The sequence below is a fragment of the Magnolia sinica genome, chromosome 19 (assembly GCF_029962835.1).
Source record: "Magnolia sinica isolate HGM2019 chromosome 19, MsV1, whole genome shotgun sequence".
Taxonomy (NCBI): domain Eukaryota; kingdom Viridiplantae; phylum Streptophyta; class Magnoliopsida; order Magnoliales; family Magnoliaceae; genus Magnolia; species Magnolia sinica.
Window position 1 is genome coordinate 10,413,686 of NC_080591.1, and position 21,873 is coordinate 10,435,558.

General features: G+C 40.4%; 1 protein-coding gene across 3 annotated transcripts in view; it reads right to left on the minus strand.

Annotated features, from left to right (window-relative positions):
* LOC131234513 (glutamine--tRNA ligase) overlaps positions 1-21,873 on the minus strand; it is a 45,503-nt gene that overhangs the window by 18,147 nt on the left and 5,483 nt on the right. For 2 of the 3 annotated variants that reach the window (XM_058231452.1, XM_058231454.1), the window contains 4 exons: positions 13,113-13,208; positions 7,577-7,638; positions 7,351-7,449; positions 7,142-7,237 (listed from right to left, as the gene is read on the minus strand). In XM_058231452.1, the coding sequence (XP_058087435.1) occupies positions 7,142-7,237; positions 7,351-7,449; positions 7,577-7,638; positions 13,113-13,208 (353 nt within the window). The remainder of the gene's footprint in view (positions 1-7,141; positions 7,238-7,350; positions 7,450-7,576; positions 7,639-13,112; positions 13,209-21,873) is intronic. The other variant, XM_058231453.1, reaches the window with a different exon arrangement.

Here is a 21,873-nt window from a genome sequence, read left to right on the forward strand (position 1 = left end):
CGTGAGGCAGGCCCCCAAAGACATATCTTCGTTTCCGCATAAAAAGCTTCCAATCACCTTGTCCCAAAGATACTTTGTCGGTTTCCCCAAACATAACGGCAGCCCTAGATATTTAGTCGGGAAGGAACCAGATTGGCAACCAAATGCAAAAGCCATCCGAGCCAAATCCTCTTGACTATAAATGCACTCCAAGCACCTCTAACTTTGCCACATTTATCTTCAATCCTGAGGTTGCCTCAAAACAAACAAGAATCTTTCTCAAGTTCCGAACAAAGTCCACATTTGCATCCCAGAAGAGGAGCGTGTCATATGCATATTGGAGGTGAGATATGCTACTTGGCAGGTTCGGAAACTGAAATCCCGCAAGGAGACCATTTTCCTCTCCTTTTTGAGCATCATGCTAAGAGCCTCAACTATAGCCACAAAGAGATACGGTGATAGAGGATCACCCTAGCGAAGACCACGAGAACCTTTAAAGTAACCTTTGGGCAACCAAACCATTCACCAAAATGAAGAAAGAGGCCAAGTGCACACAAGCTTTGATCCATCCCCTCCACTTGATGCCACAACCCATCCTCCCAAGCATGTAGTCCAAGAAATTCAAATCAACATGATCGTAAGCTTTCTCAATGTCTAATTTGCAAACTAGGCCGCTCTTCCTCTCCCTGTACATAAAATCAATACATTCATGAGCGATTAAAGCCATATCCAGAATGTGTCTTTCCAAGACAAAAGCCCCTTGATTTTTTGAAATAACATTGGAAATGCACTCACTAAATCTGGAGGCCAAAATTTTGGTTGGAATCTTATAAGGGCCCCCGATGAGACTCACAGCTCTAATGTCCTTCAGTTCCTCAGCTCCCTCTTTCTTCAAAATTAGGGCTATAAAGGTAGCCCCAAGCTCTAATGACATACGTCCATGCTCCGAAATTTCCACCACAAATTCTGTAACATCCTTCCCCACTATATGCCAAAATTTCTGACAATTGAAAAACCATCCAGCCCAGGGGATTTCTCCCTAACCATAGATCCCACGGCCACTTTAACCTCCTCTTCCTATATCTACCTCTCCAGGAAATCTACATCTGCAAAAGAGATCTAATGAAAGTGTAACCCATCTAATTTAGAAAGAGACAATGGCCTCACTGATTTGATCTTTCATGGAAATGAGTTCCCTGTCTACAACCAAATTGGAAATCCTGTTAGCGCAAGCCCTGGCACTAGCTAAATTGTGGGAAAAACGAGTATTTTATCTCCTTCAGCCAAATCGCCTAAAATCTTTGACACCATCTGATTTCTTCCTCTCTTGCCTTACCTGCATACCTTATGGATAGTCGATCCCTCTTCTTTCTATCCTCTTCCATCAGCCCTAACGCCTCCTCTTTAAGGTCTAGCTCGTGTATCTCGTCAGCTATCTTGTCGAACTCCTCTCTTTTGGCCAGAACCTCCGTCTTCCAAATTTTAAGCTTCTCTTTTAACATTTTCAACTTTCTAGCTAATCTAAACCCAGCAAAAACTTCAACAGAGAAAGACAACCACCAATCTGCCACTAGATCCTGAAATCCATCACCTTCCATCCAAGCCATTTCAAATTTAAATGATTTGGGACCCCAGTCTTCTTCATCAATGTTCAACACAATAGGACTATGATCAAATATGATTCTCAGCAGCCCCCTTTACGAAACAAGAGGATATCTGTCTAACCAATCTGAAGAGACTAGAAACTTGTCTAGACGCAACATGATAGGTTTCTCTTGCCCATTCAACCAAGTGAACCTAGCTCCCCCCAACAGCAGGTCCACTGGCTCATAATGGCCAAGCGAATCTAAGAAAGAAGCCATACTTTTCGAGATCTTGCCTCCCTAGACTTTTCATGAGAAAAGTGAACCACATTAACATCCCATCCGATGCACCATGGGGCAGCCCACAGAAGTCTAATCCTACCCAACTCCTCCCAAAACTAATCACGAAAATTATACGCACAGGGGCCAGAAACTGTAGTAAATAGCCACCGAAATCCCAAGGCCACCTCATAAAACAACAATGAAACCAAAAAAAAAAAGACCCAACCAGAAATTGATTTTTCTCGGCCTATTAGAGTTCCGGGCGACAAAAATACCCCCGGACTTCCCCGTAGCATCCAAAGTCACTCATTCTTTGGATTTCAACCCCCAAACAGATTCGAGTGTACCTCTATGAAAGATCTGAAGCTTAGTTTCTTGGAACACAATCAGGTCAGCCTTCAATTTTCTACACACCTTGATTTGGGCCCTTTTGATCGAGTTCCCCAGCCCACATACTTTCTAGGATAAAATTATCATTGATCGCCTCCCTTCCCCGACCTCGCCCTCTTCCCACCAGAGACTCTAACCGCGAAATCGTAATTTATGGAGCATTCAAGACTAAGAAGCCCCCTCCACCCTCTGGGAGTTTTCTTAGGCCTTAGCTTTAAGTTCTTTGGCTTCCTAAAAATACTAAAGAAAAAAGAAAAAAAAAAAACTTGCATATCCTCATATGTAACCCCGTAAGACATCCCAACCAACCCTTTCCAACATTTCCTTAGCCCACGTCTAGTTCTCTGCCGAAATACTCCCAATCGACACTTATCCTGAGTCGTGTGCACCGAGCAGCAGAGCCCATCTTCTCCACGCATAAAGGGGTTACATCCAAAGCTTCCTCGAACATCTCAATCTCAGCCATTTCACCTACTAGAGCCAGATTACCATCATTTGAGCAGTCTTCTCCTTATGAAAAAAGCCAAACTAGGTGGGACTTCTTCTATGCTCGCCTGACTCTCCGGCAATGAGGATGGAGACGAATCAACCTTTGCTTCCGTTAGCCAGCAAAGGGAGCTGAGAATCGACAAGAAAAACCTCTTGACTCAACCCACCTTCCGTCGTCAATATATGCAAAGAAATCCCTCTCGAGCCAACTGGAATCCCCAACTTAGAAAATCCGGTCTTTAAAAGACCCCCGCATGTGTCCAACTTCAACAAAAGTGAAAGGGGGATAAGTGTTTGCACTTGTTTCTCACATGCTTCAACTAAGCTCAAGTCATGTGTGACTTCAACGATCGTACATGTGTCGTTGTTTGGTCATTGGTCCAACACTGGCATGTCGGCATCCGAAAAGAACAAAGCCTCCACATCCGGTTCGGACTGAGGCAAAGATGCATGGAAATCATCGCTAAATGTATTCATCTTTGTACTCCGAGCCTACTTGAAGGCTCCAGAACCCAGGTTTGGATCTAGCTCGTACTCCGAACCTAGTTGATATTTTTACAATTGGGTTCGCATTCTCTTCGCCAAGTACTCCCGCATGAAATGCAATGCCACGCATCTCGCCAATACTAGTCTGTCCACCAACTTTTCTTCCGCCATTGAAATCATGACATGTGTCGAGACCCAACAACGGTGCTCCAGGGGAACACAACTCCAGTGCTCCTTCCTCAGTCACTGATTCCCAGTGACCATAAACGATCGACCCCAACTCCCTTAACCTCCAAAGATCACCCCACCTAGGTAAAGTGACATACTTCCCCTCCTTTTGGACAGGCATAATAATTCTTCTTTCACCAATGAAAGTAGAGATGAAGCTCGGAGTAGCATCGCCCTTCCTCCGCCTAATCTAAACTCTGATCACACCCACCCCTTCCCCAAGCTTCGTCTTGGGATCCAGTTCCACATTCTCCCAAGCAAGAGGCTACTACAAAAAAGAATTCATTGATCCACAGTTCCAAAGGCATCGCCCATATCAAAAGACAGACATCTTACTTCCCGAAGAGAGAAAACTCCTCCCACCTCTGAATCTGAAGGACTGGGCCGTCCCTATGAATTGCTCCCGCCATCAACACCAAATCGATGTTGGCCCCCGGGCTTAGTAGGATCCAGAGTTCGTTGTATCAAATGGGTTTGATGTTGTACATCTCCGACAACTTTCTACAACACTCATCTAACCATTCCTAACTTGAGATATCAAAGCGCCTTCTTTAACAACAACAACCACTGAAAGCTGCAGGGATTCCCAAGAATAGTTAAATGACATCCTGGCTTAGACGCGACACTTTCTCACCCCCTACCGTCTCCATCACCACCCCTCTTCCCGAAGCGTTCTTGATCATTCATTCTCTATCGTCGTCCCCTCTTACCACATTAGAGAAAACCTTTTCGCCAGCCAGCACTTCCTTGTAGGAGATTCTCCCCTTACCAAAAGGAAAGCGCACTCTTTTGGAGCAACAGAAAGGCCTCGAGGCGAGTCTTTAGCAGGATGGAGTGGTTGGCTCTCCTTGACAACATTCTCTCTTTCCATTTCCCCCCCCCCCCCCCCCCCCAATGAAGCATTTACACCACACGACCTAACTCCTCTGAACTTATCCACACAAAGGTAAATCCCCGAGAAGCATCATTGTGCTTATTCTAGGCAAAACCATGACCATTACAACCCCCGCTCTACCGAAAACTCTTAAGAAATTGATTGGTAGTCAGCCCTCTGGAAATCCTTGTACAAACAAGGTAGGGTATTCCGATACGTCGGCTCTGAATCTTCCTTTCTTTGATGAATCCGATCTTCTCCGAGACACTTGTGTCCAACTGCCTCCAATCACCTCATCAGAGGTTTCATCCCCGTCTTCGTTGCCTCCCTTCCCCACTGTTTCTGCTACAACTTGGTCATTGGAACTTTGAACTTCATCAGGATTTCCATTGCGATTGTTCCCCTTACGTAAATGATTCTTCCATCTCCAAAAGGCCATTTGGTCTCCCTTCTCATATTTGTCTCCCACTATGCACTAGGAAATCCGCAACGCATTTATGGATAGGATTATAGAAAAATTGAGAAGAAACTCTCGCATGGAAGCAAAGGCACCTCTCATTGGGAGGAAGAATCACCTTAAGCAAAGCATTGCTCTCAAATTTCCCACTTTACTTCCCATCACTACTTAAGTGTCTGAAAAGTGTGATGAAGAAGTTGGAGAGTCTCAAACATAACTTCCTTTGGAGGGAGGCAGAGAACAAATTTCACCTCGTGAGATGGGATGGTGTGTGTAGATTGACGAAGGAAGAGAAAGCATTAGGAAGTTAGAAGAAATGAATTTGGTTCTCTTGGGCAAGTGGCACTGGAGGTTTGGCTCGAAGGATGGTAAGCCTTCGGAAGGAAGTGGTAGCGAGGAAGTATGGCCTCAAAGATAGGGGATGGTGGACGAGGAGGTCTTCATTAGTGTGGCTTAAAGATAAATATGGGAATTTTTGTCTGATCCTTTTACAAATGCCCATTGGGCCTGTGGCGAGTTGGGTTGGTTCACACACTACAGCTCTATGGTCCTATCCACCCTTGTGGCATTCGCGCGGTTGGTGAGTTGCAATAAGGTGCTAATGGTCAAAAACTTAAGGAAGAGGGGAATGGTGATAATTAACATTCGCTCGCTTTGTTAGCGGGATGAGGAATCGGTACACCATTTATCCATTCATTGCGCATTCTCAAGGGAGGTGTGGGAAAGAGTATTGGGTTTGTTTAGGGTGGCCTAGGTGCTGCTTAAGTTTATTAAGGATATCCTTAGGTCATGGTACGAGGACAGGGTAGGTAAGAGGGGAAAGAGGTTATGGAGGATGTCACTCCTGGCTGTTTTTTTTTTTTTTTTTTTTTTTTTTTTGTGGGATGGATTTGATCTCAATCAGCCAAGGCGACTGATTTTTCTTCTATATCATGAGCTGTTATGTAATTCTTTGGCCTTTGGCCCTTCCAATAAAATTATCATCTTTCATTATTAAAAGTAGGAAATGGGAAAAAAGAAATATCCATTCAATGAATGGAAAGTGCCCTTATACAGGTCCAAATAAATGTTACCAATCTCACATATGTTTGGTGTATCCACAAACATGAACACCCCATAACTGACACATAAATAATAGCACAGATGCTTCACCAAAAAGAAATTGCATGTAAACAACTTTCCCTTTTCTAATATATATCCAGAAATATGAAAGAAAATCTGTTATGGTTGTTCAACCGGAAAAGAGAAAGGCCCGTAACATAAGCTTCAAATAAATGTCAAATACATGCCGAAGTATAGGGATATGCAGATGAGTACATGAAGATCATTGTGCTTTTAGAGCATGGGTAGGTACACACCATACACCTGAGGCTATGGGTGAGCCAAAGCATGCACAGACATGGATTGAGGGTGAATGAGTTGATATGAGGTGCTATTAGGCACATTAAAGCCAAGTGTCTACACCTCTGTACATCATACTCTCTCCACCCAAGGAATGACCAAACATATTTAGAAGTCATCTTATAGCAACTATCTACATCTTCAAGATCTATTTCTTTTCTTCTCTTTTCTTTTTTTATCTTTTTTTTTTTTACAGTGAATTATTTGGTTTTATGCAGTACACAGTTATGTACTCACAACATTACGAAAAGTTCCTTGGATATGAATATGATATGTGTACTATTGAAATAAAGGGAACATCATATCAACACCTACCCTGACTTATAAATATGTCTTATCTTTTCCACTTATGGTAGAATGGTACAGTTTTCTACTACCGTATTACCAAAAGTAGGAAGGGTGGGTGTATTTATCACTCACAGTGAGTGTAAATAGTGGTTCCCAAAAAAAAAATTGTTAATTTTACTTGCAACAGCAAATGTGACCATGATTAACCTCCTCACAATTTCCAAATAGGAACTACATTGAAAACTTGGATTTTTATAAAAAAAATAATAATAATAATACAAGGTTTGGAAAATCTTGACCTAAACCCAGCTGCCACAAAGAAATGGACTATAACATACTCATCTCCATCTTCCCAAGTAAGCAGCAGCACAGCAAACTCACTCGGTGTCAGAATTGGAAGTTGGAACCTACTAAAGTCATTCCTACACCTTTTCCTCTTTCAAGGCTTCAAAAATATTTTAAATTATGTTGTATTCACCTATATCAAACAAAGAAGCACATGCAGATCTCAACAGTTGCCAAAAAACACACACAAGCCACCAGTATAAGAAATTTGTGATCAAGATGACCACACATTAACACTAGCAAAAAAGGAAGCGAAGAAACTGTAACTCATGAGGCCATTGAATAGATAAAGCTATAGTTAGAAGAAAAAATATATTGAAAATTATATCCCTGAAATACCTTTATATTCTCCTCTGGTTGAGGGAATATACTGAAGGGATTGAGTTCTTCTTCAGAGGGTGGAACCGAAGGAGCATCCACAGCATTAACCTGAACCTACAATAAGCACATACTGAGAAAAGCTGACAGTGGACTTTGAAAGCATTCACATTGACGTTTATTGCAGCATGCATGCAGATACTCAATTCAAGGCTATAAAAGTAGCCTACCTCAACTTTAACAGGCTTCTCCTTCTTTTTTACAGGTTTTTGATCATCAGCAGCAGTCCTCTCACCAAGCAATTCATGCAGTTTCCTTGTTACTACTTCCTGTTATGAAACCGAAGTAAACAGCAGGCAAGGAGAGAGGAAGAATGAAAATCACATAAAAGCAGCTTTGCATAATTTAATGTCAGCATATGCTGATTGCTTCTTGTGTACTAAACGTGCATGTCACCTTCACACTTTTCATATCTGCCCATGGCTGCCTCTCTCGAATTTGCTTGTACAAATTACCAGCTGAAAAGGAAGGGCATAAATTGAACATCAGCATCAAATTTCAACTATTGCAGGGATTTGAACAAATCATTCTATACAAGGGAAATAGGGAACTTCTGTCTCAAATTAGGTGAAAAGGCTCCATTCCACAACTAATGCAAGACAATTAACCACCTGCTCTAAAAGCTCCAACTGATAGAGCATGGTGAATTGATCCCTTTATCTCATAGCCCAAGCCCCATGTCGCATGGGTTAGGACCTTAGCCGAACCCCCCTTGTGGGCCCCAGTTCACATGGGTTCTACTTCACACGAGCCACCCGCTTCACACGGATGGGGCCCGCCTCACATGGGCCGCCCACCCCAAGTGTGCCCCTGCATCCCACAGGCAACCTCACTCGAGCCCAGTGGGAAAATGCACATGTATTAATCACCCCCGGTGAGGAGTCTCCAACACGAGACATCCCGCTCTAATACCACTTTGATGCAGGACAATTAATCACTTGCTCTAAAAGCTCGAGCTGATAGAGCATGGCGAATTAATCCCTTTATCCAGGCCCCACATCGCATGTGTGACGACCTCAGCCGAACCCCCCTTGTGGGCCCTACTTCACATGGGTTCCGCTTCACATGAGCCACCCGCTTCACATGGATGGGGCCCGCCTCACATGGGCCGCCCACCTCGAGTGTGCCCCTGCATCCCATAGGCAACCCCACTTGAGCCCAATGTGTAAATGCCCCTGCATCAATAACCCTTAAATTTCTCTAAAAATGTTGATGAAAAAGAAAGCACAACATTGCTCTGGAATTGGTCATGTTAACAAGACTCGGACACAAAAAATGTCCTACAACTTTGAAATGGAGTTGAGCGATTCGACTAACAAAACCAATTCATCTATCACTAATAAAATTCTTTCTTTTTATTTGACAAATAACTACTTGATTCCCTTGTGCTTAACTGCCCAATATTCTGCCCCATAGCATGGCTGGTCTTATAGTCGTCCTATAAAATATCTCTTTCAGTTGGAGTGGTACACGACGATCACATAAAACTCTAGAGGCACATTCCATTTCTTCCACCCTGTTTGAATTCTATTAGCATCATCCTTCTCAACTCTCCACTCTCATGAATTATCAACCCAAGACAACACATGAACAACTGTCAGTGCTTTTTTTTTTCTTTTAGTACACGAACAATTGACTGCTACCTTCACAGAATCAAAGGTGACCCTATCTGGCCCCACAGTTAAGGCATGAAGAATGAATTAACATACACCAAGGAAATGCATTCCTTTAAATCCAATTATACATGCTACGCATCTTTTTTTTTTATAATATATAAAATATTACTGCATACAGTTTTGCCATATATTATCTTGACAACAAAGGGGTGTGGTTTTCTTGTGCATCTTCTGCTGCTCAGATCAAAAGAGAACGCTTGGTGAATAGTTTCCAGACCTTCAGCTATTCATAGTCAGAGTGAAAGGGTATGCACCTCTAAGATGAGGAATTGGTCCTAACACCGTGCCTGCAGATCAGGAAATTGAACCAGGAGGAAGCTAAGATCCACTAACTGGTACGATTTTGTTCCAAAGTAAGCACTCAAGGTCATAAAAACTGTTTGTGTATCGCATTGAGCCTTGTCTCAATACAAAACATTCCCATTGCATGATACTCCGTAAGAGGACAAAAACTTTGATGCTCTTGCAGGGTGTGATGATTCATACACAATACACACACTCAGAAAGTGGCACATGGATCAAAAATTACACTTACCCATGGGAACAATTGGCAATTGTAAGGCATCCAATGGACCGCTAAAGGAGAATTGTGCAATGATATGTATCGAACAAACAAGTGCTTGCCGTGGGTCCCACGATTAAATAATCCAATCGATCTGATTTTGAGTTTATGTCATATCTACAGTGCATCGTACAATTTGGAAGGTTTAATTTGAAGCACATGTATGTTATGGGGTGGAGGGGGGGATGGTGAACTAAAAATTCATCTCTCATCTCTATATCAGGCCTCAGCGGAGTGGAAGGGGGTTGCTAGTACGGGAGTCGGTGAAGGTGTTGGGTGCTTGATAGGAGATGAAATGAGGATCCGGTTTTGGGAGGACACTTGGGACCAATGATTTAAATGTCAATGATATCGGCCGATATATCCCACGACATATCTTGTATCCCACATGTGCGATATGAAATGCACAAGTAGTGCCGATATATCCCACATGTTCAATACGGTAAGTATTTTCATTTTTTGATCCCTTTTTTATTGAAATTATGTTAAATCGGAGTCAAATGGTTTTGCATGAAAAAACATGGAGTTAGAGCTTTGATTTTGATATTCATTGGTTCTTCATGTTCTTCGTCTGTTTTTTTTTTTTTGAAATTTTCCTTCAATCAGCTGTTAATTGAGACTAATTTAAAAGTATTTAGGAGTACTTGATGAAATGGTCGTCACAAGCACTCTAATTTCGAAATTTGAGTGTAGGTGGTGCGATTTGGGGAAGCTCGAAATTTACCCAATTTCTCCTAAATTGCTTGTAATGTTGCACTCCAAACATGCAATCAAGCATCTATGATGGCTGATCTACTTATTTGTTAAGTCCTTGAAATTTTTCAGAAAATAAATACCATTTTTAATTAAAAAATAATAAAATATTACTTTTTTTTGAAATTTTCCTTCAACCAGCTGTCAATTGAGACCAGGGTGTGCCGAATCGGTTACGTATCGGCCGATACGGCCGATACGTAACGGTAACGGTGCGAACCGTTACCCGTTTCGGGGCCGTATCGGCCGATACGATTTTTTGTACCCGTATCGGCCGATACGGGCCCGTTACGGGGTGTAACGGCCGTAACGGTAACTTTTTTTTTTTTTCATTTTTAGCTCATTTTTTGCTGTTTTTTTGAAACCTTTTGCTTCCAAACTGTTTTTCACTCCTTCTACTACTAATTTCGACCAACCTTAGCTAGGTATTTGAGATAAAAACACATTATATCACAGATTTTTTTGAATCAAAGCTCGGTGGGCCATTTTTCAGAAATTCGTCAAAAATAGGTATTTATACTTTTTTTAATATGTTTTGCTGTTTTAATCATGTCATATGATGTGTTAATCATAGTAGAACATGTTAATGTACATTTTACAGATTTGGGGTGCCATTTAATAATTTTTTAATATTTTTTTCTATTTACGCATGAATTTTGGCCCCTTTTTTTAAAATTCGAAAAATCAAAATTTAATGGTTGTTTTGCTGTTTTAATCATGCCATTTGATGTGTTAATCATAGTAGAACATGTTAATGTGCATTTTACAGATTTGGGGTGCCATTTTATATTTTTTTAATATTTTTTTCTATTTACGCATTTATTTTGGCCCTTTTTTGAAAATTCGAAAAATCATTTTTAATGATGCTTATGCTGATTTAATGACATCATATGATGTGTTAATCATAGTAGAACATGTTAATGTGCATTTTACAGATTTGGGGTGCCATGTTATATTGTTTTAATATTTTTTTCTATATACGCATGTATTTTGGCCCTTTTTTTGAAAATTCGAAAAATCATTTTTAATGATTCTTTTGCTGTTTTAATGACATCATATGATGTGTTAATCATAGTAGAACATGTTAATGTGCATTTTACAGATTTGGGGTGCCATTTTATATTTTTTTATATTTACGCATTTATTTTGGCCCTTTTTTTGAAAATTCGAAAAATCATTTTTTAATGATTCTTTTGCTGTTTTAATGACATCATATGATGTGTTAATCATAGTAGAACATGTTAATGTGCATTTTACAGATTTGGGGTGCCATGTTATATTTTTTTTATATTTTTTTCTATTTACGCATTTATTTCGGCCCTTTTTTTGAAAATTCGAAAAATCATTTTTTAATGATTCTTTTGCTGTTTTAATGATGTCATATGATGTGTTAATCATAGTAGAACATGTTAATGTGAATTTTACATATTTGGGGTGCCATTTTATATTTTTTTTTTATATTTTTTTCTATTTACGCATGAATTTTGGCCCTCAAAAATAATTGCAAACACCTAAATGTAAGATATTTTCATATTACATTCATTCAAATATATCTATCATTGACAGTAGATAGTTAGAAAATTAAATATATGAATTTTGTAGTCAAATTCAGGTTATCTGGTCCATAAATTCATCAGATAGTCCGATACAACTTCTCACCAAAGAGTGGACCGTTACACCACTATAAACATGTTCCAATTTATAAATGAATGCATATTTGGAATGCTTAGAATATTCCGGATTTAATCCATATTTTTTCATATTTTTTTGACCAAAAAAAAATTTTGCACCGTTACGGGCCGTTACGCCCCCGTATCACCGTTACGCCCCCGTATCCGTATCGGTTTTGAAGGTCACCGTTACGCCAACCGATACCGATACGGGACACCTTGATTGAGACTAATTTCGAAGTATTTAGGAGTGTTTGATGAAATGATCATCACATGCTCTCTAAATGTTATGCATTCAATTTGAATATAGTTGCATTAGTTCAATCAGAAATCACATAGCTTTGGACCCTATACAAAGGAAACATATTATGCGCAGTTTTTTCTTGAGATGTTATGATTTGAAAGTGTATGTTAAGGTCTTTTTTAACGATCCCTAAAGTTATATTGAAAAATCAACTATTTTCCCAATGTTTCCCCATGTCTCCCAAAAAGTGTGATAAATTATCTGATACAAACGATATATCCCATGTGATAACCGATACGTATCTGTATCCCAAGGATGCAATACATAACACAATACCGATATTTTGAACATTGCTTGGGACAGAGATAGGGAGCTGTGTGCAGTATATGAGGATTGCTAGATTATGTTTGGAAGCAAATCTTCTCATCACTCGATGCTTCATGTGATCAAGTGAATAAGTAGTTTGGACACCTCCATGTCAGAGGAAATTGTCTGATGACGAAGCAGAGAAGTATATCCAAATATTAACACAGATTCTGCTTCATAGTCCTTCTGTAGAAGAGAGAGACGTGGGTGTGGAAGAAGGAAGCATCAAGACGTGGGTGATGCTGGGGTCAACTGAATGGTTTTTTTTTCCCATAGCTTGGCATGGGAGCAAGGCTGGGAAAAGGAGGAGGATGCTTTGGAGGCTTGCCCTTTTGGCAAGAATGTTAGCCTTGTAGAGGAAGGGAAATAATCATTGTTTCCAAAATAGGAGCAGGACAGTGGAAGAAGCATTCAGAAGGGCTAAGTTCGATGTATTGGAATGGGCTTTCTTTTATAAAGTCTCTCCATGTGTTCTCTTTTTCCTCTTTGGTGTAGGGTTTAGCCCTCACGGCTGTATTTCACCTTAGACGAGTCCGCTGCAGCAGGTGGCCAAAATTGAACAGAATGACAATTCTGCTCAATGCAAATATATTGACATGGTAAAATTACAAAGAAGATAATGATTAATTGTTTCAGAATCCTTAAGAGAAGAATCACCAACCATTTATTCCATAGCGCTGCTCCATGATGGCATCCTTATTCTCTTCAAAAACCTCAGCAACTGCTCTCTCTATATCTTCTAAGGAAACATCTACTCCTGATTATGAGTGAAAACTGGGTTAAACATTAACACAACCATAAATGAAAAAAGCACAAAAACATGGTTGAATGGAATACCACAACTGAGACAGAATTAAAAAAACTAGGTTGTCCTAAGAAAGGAAATTCCATGCCAAGAAACTGCTGAATACTGCATTAAAGAGCATGGATTGCTATGATGTTCACAGAAAGAGATTCACTTTCACAAACTAATATAATCTTGTTCCTAGTACCAGATCATTTTGCATTACAACTTAAAAGGAGAGTTGCTCCTATTTTACAATCTTAGAAAGCTCACTCGAGGCCATTAGTAAGACTACAAAGATGTACGTACGTATGTGAGAGTCATTCTCTCTCAAAAATATGCATGAAGAAGCGTGTACGAGTCGTTATCTCTCAAAATTGTGTATCTGAATGCGTGCATGAGGAATAATCACCAATGACCCATCACATATAACTTCACATGTGCCCAGGACCACATGCCAACATGAGTATGTGAGGAGGGACATTTGAACCAAGCATGAGGTGGGAACCACCATGAAGATCACCTAAAGCAAAAATCAGGCAAGTCCACTCATCATGCAGGCAACGAAGTAAAGAGAACAATGTCCGTTTTAAACCACATATACCAATGGTGTTTTTCAATGTGCATGCGTGTCCCACTTGATGTGTGGACTAGCTTGATTTTGTTGTCAGGTAATCTTTATGGCATTGCCCACCTTGTGCATGGCTCGAATGTCATGCACGCACGCGTGCATGCACACACACAAGATATTGGCAAGTGAAACTTGTGCATGAAAGTCACATGCAACCGATTGTAGGCATTCATTCCTCAGTGTATAATATAATATAAATAGGCAAACATAGAGAGTTGAGTTCCAGAATTCAAATGTTACTCCCATCCCATGATTGGAATAAACCACAAAAAAAAAATAATAATAATAATAATAATAATTAATTAATTAATTAAATTAAAAAATTAAAAAATTAAAAAAAATTAAAAAATTAAAAAATTAAAAAAGTAAAAGCTTATAGCAATGAAATATAATAATAATAATAATAATAATCATTGCATGAATAGAAAACATATGTGAAAAGAACAATAACTAAATGATATATTGGAAAGCTTAGGCCAATCTGCAACTAAAGCGAACAGTACAATCAAAGGCACATTCGGAATGAAAAAAAAAAAAACTCTTTTGCTAGAAAAGCCTTCTCATGTAATTTGAGATTCTCTTGTGAAAAGATATTGCTTGCTGTGAATCCAAAGGTGTGAAGCGTAGTTATCCTCTTCATCTCTATCTTATTCTTCTCTAAAAGGTATTTTTTTTCATTCTCATCTTTTCTATTTCTCCAATTTAGAACCAAAATCTTCCTTACCCTTCAACATACTCCACATAGTCTCACTTCCCATCATCCTACAACCATAACCTAAACCTAATCGATCAAAAACCAAAAAGTGTACAGCCTGCCCCCCTATCCCTACAGACCATATGGACGATGGCACGAACAGTCGCACACCCTCTTCCCCCTTCCTTCTTTGACTTAGTGGAACCTAAGCCCAAATAACCATCAAAACCCCTAACTTTCTAACCCTAGAATTGCACAAATCTGCCCATTGAATTAGAACCATACCTATGCTAACATGAGAGTTCCAACCTCTCATTGGACCTTAGATTTTCATGCTTATACAGTTTATGCCTATGTGGGATTGTGATTTAACATAAATTTGAATTTTATTGTCTATTTGGAACTCTTTTAATCATAGTTGAATGGCGCGTTATTCTGTTATTATATTTGACTTATATTGATTAATCCTTTAATAATTTTCTGCATCCAAATGGTTCAATCACATGTCCTATATCAAATTTTGGTATCAGAGCCTAAGGTTTTAGTATAGGTATACATAGGGTCAACACATTCATCACACCTAGGGTCTTGTACTGCATTCATTGCATATAAAGTCTAGGTTTTCATATTGTGATGTCTAGGTTAGGCACTTTTCCTTTATCATAACATAGTATCCAGAGTCCTAAGTCTTAGGCCACTTAGTTTGTCCCTTGTTTATGTCCACGTGTACTGGGCGAGGTTTTGGTCTTCACCCGGCCCTTGAGGCTCAAAGTAGAACCACCAACAACTAACTGACAACGACTAATAATCGTATAGCTCAGTTGGAGACTTCCCTTCAGGAAAACCCCGACAATAGGGAAGATGGCCAGTCTCAAGTAGGAGGTCACGTTGGAGGATGTGGAAGAGGTCGTGGCCAAGGTGTTAGCCACAATGGGGCGCATACCCAACCACCCCTTGGAGAGTATCGCGATCGTTACGATCCAGATGAGCGCATTTTGAAAAGCGTCAAGATTGAGGACCCTAGCTTTGATGGTTGTCTGGACCCAAAGGATTTCCTCGACTGGCTCGCGGACATGGACCACTACTTTGAGTGGTATGAGATGTCTGATCGTCGTCGAGTAATGTTTGCCAAGATGAAGTTGGTGGGCCAAACTAAATTGTTTTGAACCAATCTTAAACAAAAGGTCTGGACAAGACCCGATCGTAAATTGGGTCGAAATGAAGAAAGTGTTAAAGGAGAAATATCTTCCTCTCTCATATCGCCATAAATTAATAGACCAATGGCAATTCTTTCGCCAGGGAACAATGCCCGTGACGGATTACATCACCAAATTTGAAAACTACATAATGCGATGTAACATCGAGTACCCACTAGTGACTCTTTCTCGTTTTAGGATGGGGTCTCCAATCTGATATTCGACGCGAGATGCTCTCTCACGATGTTGGCACCCTTGAGCACGCATATCAGTTGGTGCAAGAACTTGAGTAGTACTTAAAATCACAATTTGGGAGACGGTTTGACTCTCATAAGTCCAATGTTAAGACTACTCCTTGGGGAGCTATGTCTAACTTTGGGAGTCAACCCAAATCCTTTGCTGGCACTCAAAGTAACCAAATGGACTTTAAGGGTAAAGGAGTCACCAGTACCAGTTCACGAGGAGGCGAACCTAGGCAGTGTTATAACTACCAAGAATATGGCCATTTCGCTTATGAGTGCCTCACAAAAGAGCGAACTAAAGCCCTTGTGATTGGAGAACATGAGGAAGATGAAGATGACCAGGCTGACTGGGAAGAAGAAGAATATCACCCTATAATTGGCGCTAGTGATGAGAAGAATAGGTCGTGTCACTTGCAATTGTCAAATGCGCCTTAGCTCAGGCTAAGGGGATTAATGATTGGCGCACGAGTACCATTTTCTATACGTACGCCAAGCGTGCTGAGAAAAACTGCGAAGCGATAGTCGATGATGGCAGTTGTACAAATGTGATCTTCGATAGCACTATCTCTCGTTTGGGCCTGAAGCCCACTCCTCACCCTCCGCCCTATAGAGTTTCTTGGGTTGATGCATCCTCTATGCCAATCTCCCAGCATTGTCTTGTTTTGATCCAGTTCGCATCTTATAAAGACTCGTTGTGATGTGATGTTCCTTCATGCACGAGGGCAAGATGATACAATTAAATCATCTTCCACATAAGAGCACCCTAGAATTTAAGAAAGAGGACATTAAAAAGAGTGGACAAAAGGATGTGAGGAAATCGGAGCCCGAGTCTCTCCACGTATTTGCCCAGGGTATGAAGGAAAACGGCCTTCAAAACGAAGGATGAGCTCTAATGCTCCAAGAACGTTCATGCGTGTGATGACCTAGGTGTTGAGGCCCTTTATAAGGAAGTTCTTGATTGCATACTTTGACAATATTCTCATTGATAATACCTCCAGAGAACTACACCTCCGCCATCTAAGGCAAGTTTGCAGGATCCTTCGAAAAGAGAAGTTATATCCAAACCTCAAGAAGTGTTTGTTCATGTCAGATAGAGTTTTCTTATGTTTCATAGTTTCATCAGAAGGCATCTCTGCGAATCCTAAGAAAATCAAGGCCATTGTGAATTGGCATGAACTGTGGAACATTCATAAGATACGTAGCTTTCATGGCTTAGCTACCTTCCATAAGCGGGTCATCAAAGGCTTTAGTTTCATTATGGCTTCCATCACAAATTGTATAAAGAAATGGGAGTTCAAATGAGCTAACGTCGTGTCTAAAGCGTTTAAGGAGATCAAGGGCAAGATGATAGGGGCTCATGTCATGCACCTTATTGACTTTTCTCTCTGAGGTTGCTTGTAATGCCTCCGGGGTAGGTATAGGTGGAGTACTTAGCCATGAGGGACACCCTATTGCTTTCTTTAGTTAGATGTTGATTGAAGCAAAGCAACAGTACTCTACTTATAACAAGAAATTTTACGCAATAGTCTAGTCTTTATGTCATTAGCGACATTATTTACTACCGCAAGAGCTCATCTTGTTCTCAAACCACAAGGCTTTACGTTATCTTAACTCCCAGAAGAAATTAAACTCAAGGCATGCCAAGTGAGTTGAGTTTCTTCAAGAGTGCTTGTTTGTTTTGAAACACAAGGTCGGGGTTGAAAACAAACATGTTGATGCCCTTAGCCGTAGAGTGACGTTACTTCAATCTCTAAGCGTTGAAGTCACTGGATTCGAGAGTTTAATGATGAATATCCCACGTGCCCGGACTTCGAGCAAGTATGTGTCACTTTTGGACGGTCAGAGGAATGATAGTGGGTTTGTCCAAATTGATAGCTTTCTAATCAAAAGAGACTAGACTCTGTGTTCTCCACACATCCCTACGGGATTTTCTTGTTTAGGAGCTTCACGCCGGTGGAGTAGCCGGTCATTTTGGTCGTGACAAGACTATTGCCCTTGTAAATGACAATTTTTATTGGCCAAGTCTCAAGCAAGATATGGCCAAAATTATAGGGCAATGTCGGACTTGTCAGTTGACAAAGCAGAAAAAGTAGAACACGAATTTATATACACCTTTGCCAGTGCCACATGTTTTGTGGCAAGACCTCAGTATAGACTTCATGCTTAGACTTCCCAAGACAATCAAGAAGCACGATTCCATTTTCATGGTAGTAGACCGTTTTTCTAAAATGACCCATTTCCTATCATGCTCTAAGATGTTCGATGCCTCCAACATTTTCGTGGTAGTGGACCATTTTTCTAAAATGACCCATTTCCTACCATGCTCTAAGACGTTCAATGCCTCCAATACCGCAAAGCTATTCTTTGCGAAGGCCGTTCATTTACATGGTTTACCAAAAACCATCGTGTCTAACAGGGATGCTAGGTTAATGAGTTATTTTTAGAAGACACTTTGGCACATGATAGGCACAAGATTACAATTTTCATTAGCATACCATCCTCAGACTGACGGTCAGACAAAAGTGGTGAATAGGAGTTTAGGGAACCTTTTACGATGTCTTGTGAGTGACCATACCACGACTCGGTACACAATCTTACCTGTAACCGAGTTTGCATATAACAGTTCGGTCGAGGCGGGAGTCCCTTTCAACTTGTGTTTAGCTATAAGCCTAGAAAACATGTAGACCTTATTCCCGTGTCAAACTCCCATAGGCCTTCAAAGTCTGCAGATGCATAACTTGCATACAGAGATTAGAAAATGGATTGATGCAAGTAATGAAAAATATAAGAAACTTGTTGACTCTCACCGTAAGTTCAAAGAATATCATATAGGCAATAAAGTGACGATAAGGATAAGGCCATAATGGTTTCCACCGGGTAACTATAAAAAATTACAAACCTGCAGTGTTGGACCATATAATATTTTGAAACGATTACATCTCAATGTGTATTTAATAGATCTTCCACCTAGTATGGGTATTAGTGTTACATTCAATGTAGAATTTTGTGCCTTTCCAGGACCCCGCTCTTGACCCAGATGATGACACACTCGACTTGAACCATCACCCATGGACTTTACCTAGCCCCTCTTCTCAGCTTCTACCACATTTACCATCCATACGTACGAGCAGAGAAGAGATAGAGGATATTTTGGACAAGCAGGTAGTTTCCACTCGACATGAGAGCTTTCGAAAATATTTAGTTACGTGTTAGCACCAACTTGTTTCAAATTGCACGTGGATCACAGAGGCAGATCTTCAACAACTTAACACGGATATTGTGGAGCATATCGCAGCTTTAGTTCGCCAGAAGCAATTCTCAGTTGAGAGGGGTTGATGAGGACATCCGACCATTTAGAATATATCATAGGAGGAGAAGATCAGCCAAGCCTTCACTTTGGCTCGATAACTTGTACATGGGCCCGGGTGGGCCGCGCTTAGGACTTGAAGACACCACATCCATGATTGTGTATATTTGAAGACCCTACACTAGGGAGATGTATATGGGCGGAGATGTATATGGGCTGCTTATTTGAGGAGTTTTGACCGTTGGATCCCAAGGACACGACAATCGGACCGTTGGATCATGTGGATCATTCGATCGGGCAGTTGGATCATCGTGATCCTTGATCACTTTGATTATTAGTATAAAGATTAGTTATTTTATATTTTTTATGGTTATTTATAGTTTAGGATGAGTTATTTTCAGCTTATTGCATCATGGGACATGTGAGGTGTGTTTTTATTAAGTGAAGGATATTTTTGTCAAAACACATTTATTGAGACTATATAGGGGGCCGGGGGGGACGTCCAGCCCTAGGGCCCCATTATTATGGAATGAAAGACAAGCTCTTTTGCTAGAAAAGAAAGAGACTCTCATATGATTTGAGATTCTCTTGTGAAAAGAGGCTGCTTGTTGTGAATCCAAAGGTGTGAAGCCTAGTTATCCTCTTCATCTCGACCTTATTCTTCTCTTAAAGGGTTTTTTTCATTCTCATCTTTTCTATTTCTCCACTTTAGAACCAAAATCTTCCTTACCCTTCAACATACTCCACATAGTCTCACTTCCCATCATCTGACCTAATCGATCAAAACCAAAGTGTATGGTCTACCCTTGTCTGTACAAACCGTACGGACGACTATACAGACAGTCGTGCACCCTATTCCCCCTTCCTTCTTTGATTTGGTAAAAGCCTAGCCCCATTAACCTTCAAAACCCCTTACTTTCTAACCCTAGAATGGCGCAAATCTGCCTATTGAATTAGAACCATACCTATGCTAACGTGAGAGCTCCAGTCTCTCATTGGGCCTTAGATTTTCATGCTTATGTGGTTTATGCCTGTGTGGGATTGTGATTTAATGTAAATCTGAATTTTATTATCTATTTAGAACTCTTTTAATCATGGTAGAATCGCATGTTATTATATTTGACTTATATTGATTAATCCGCTAATAATCTCCTGCATCCAAACGGTTAGATCACACGTCCTACATCACATTTCTACCTCAGATTTGAGGTAAGATGTATACAAGCCCAAGGCCTAACATATACTGAACTTGTGGGCTGTTTGTTACTGATTTTGGGGCCTGAATTTCAGGGTTTACGGTTGCTTCTTTTTCTTTTTAGGATTCCAGTTGATGATTTAACTGATTCTCTGAAGATCTTGGGGCTGATTCTATGGATCTATTTACGCTACTTTTGGGCCATTTGTGGCAAAACCTTCATAGATTCAGTTGTTGCTTAATGTCTATTCTATTTTAAATAGAATCAATTAATATGAATCAAATAGTTGGGAAATCCTGTTACAGATTTCAGAAAGATTTTAGGATGTGTTTAGGGTCCTCCAGTTTTAGAAATTTTAATCCGAGTAAAGGTAGCTGGTATTTGATTAATAAGAGTCACTTGGGCTTTCAGCCAGGGAATTTACCAGTAGACAAGCTTTAAACGACCAACCGTCAGAGCACCTGAGGACTCTGGTTTTAGAAAATCCCCTCTTCCTGGGTGGTGGTTGTTGAATTAGCACTATTCCTTTGGGTTTTCTGCTAGTGAATCTACCACTGTGTTATTCCTTGTTAGGCTCTTGATTGCACACTATTCAATTTATCAAGTTGTCTAGGAACATGCATTTCTTGCTTTGCAAGACTTGTTCTAGGAGGAAAAAGCATTGCACTTTTCCTCTTGAGTTTGGACAGGCTTTTATTCAGGTACTTGCATCTATTGCATGCAATTGATTTTAATAAGTTGCCTACCCATCTGTATTCAAGTCAAGGTTTTAAAATTCGTTGTTGGAGTGCAACTCGTCCAGGTATCATACCAAGTCAATACACCAGGAGTGACACAACTTGTCAATACACCAGGAGCGACACAACTTGTCAATACACCAGGAGTGACACAACTCGTCCAGATGTAGGATGAGTCACCTTTAAAAACTGCGCACGCGTGCACAGGGGAATATTTAAAGTGAGATCAGTCCAAAGCAATCCCAACTCGTCCAGCGAGGTTCATATCGGTCTAACTCGGTTCATATAGGTCTAACTCAGTCCTCACCGGTTTGACTCGGTCCCTATCAGTCTGGCTCCATCTGTATCGTCCTGATTCGAACCTAATCATCAGCAGTCAGACCGAGTCGCCTGATTTTAGTATAGAGGTGGTCCAGCTTGGACCAATAAGTTTTCTATCCATCTCAATTCAAGTCCTTGTTGATCAAATTTGGTGTTTTATGTTCTTTTGTCAGAAGAGGTTCAATAAGGAGACCAATAGACTTGACAAAGATGAAGTGAAGAGAGGATCGCTCGTCAATGGCTCTTCCTTGTCCCCATAATCTGTTAAATTTGCAAAAAAAAAAAAAAAAAACTAGTTCTCGTATTGGATGTTT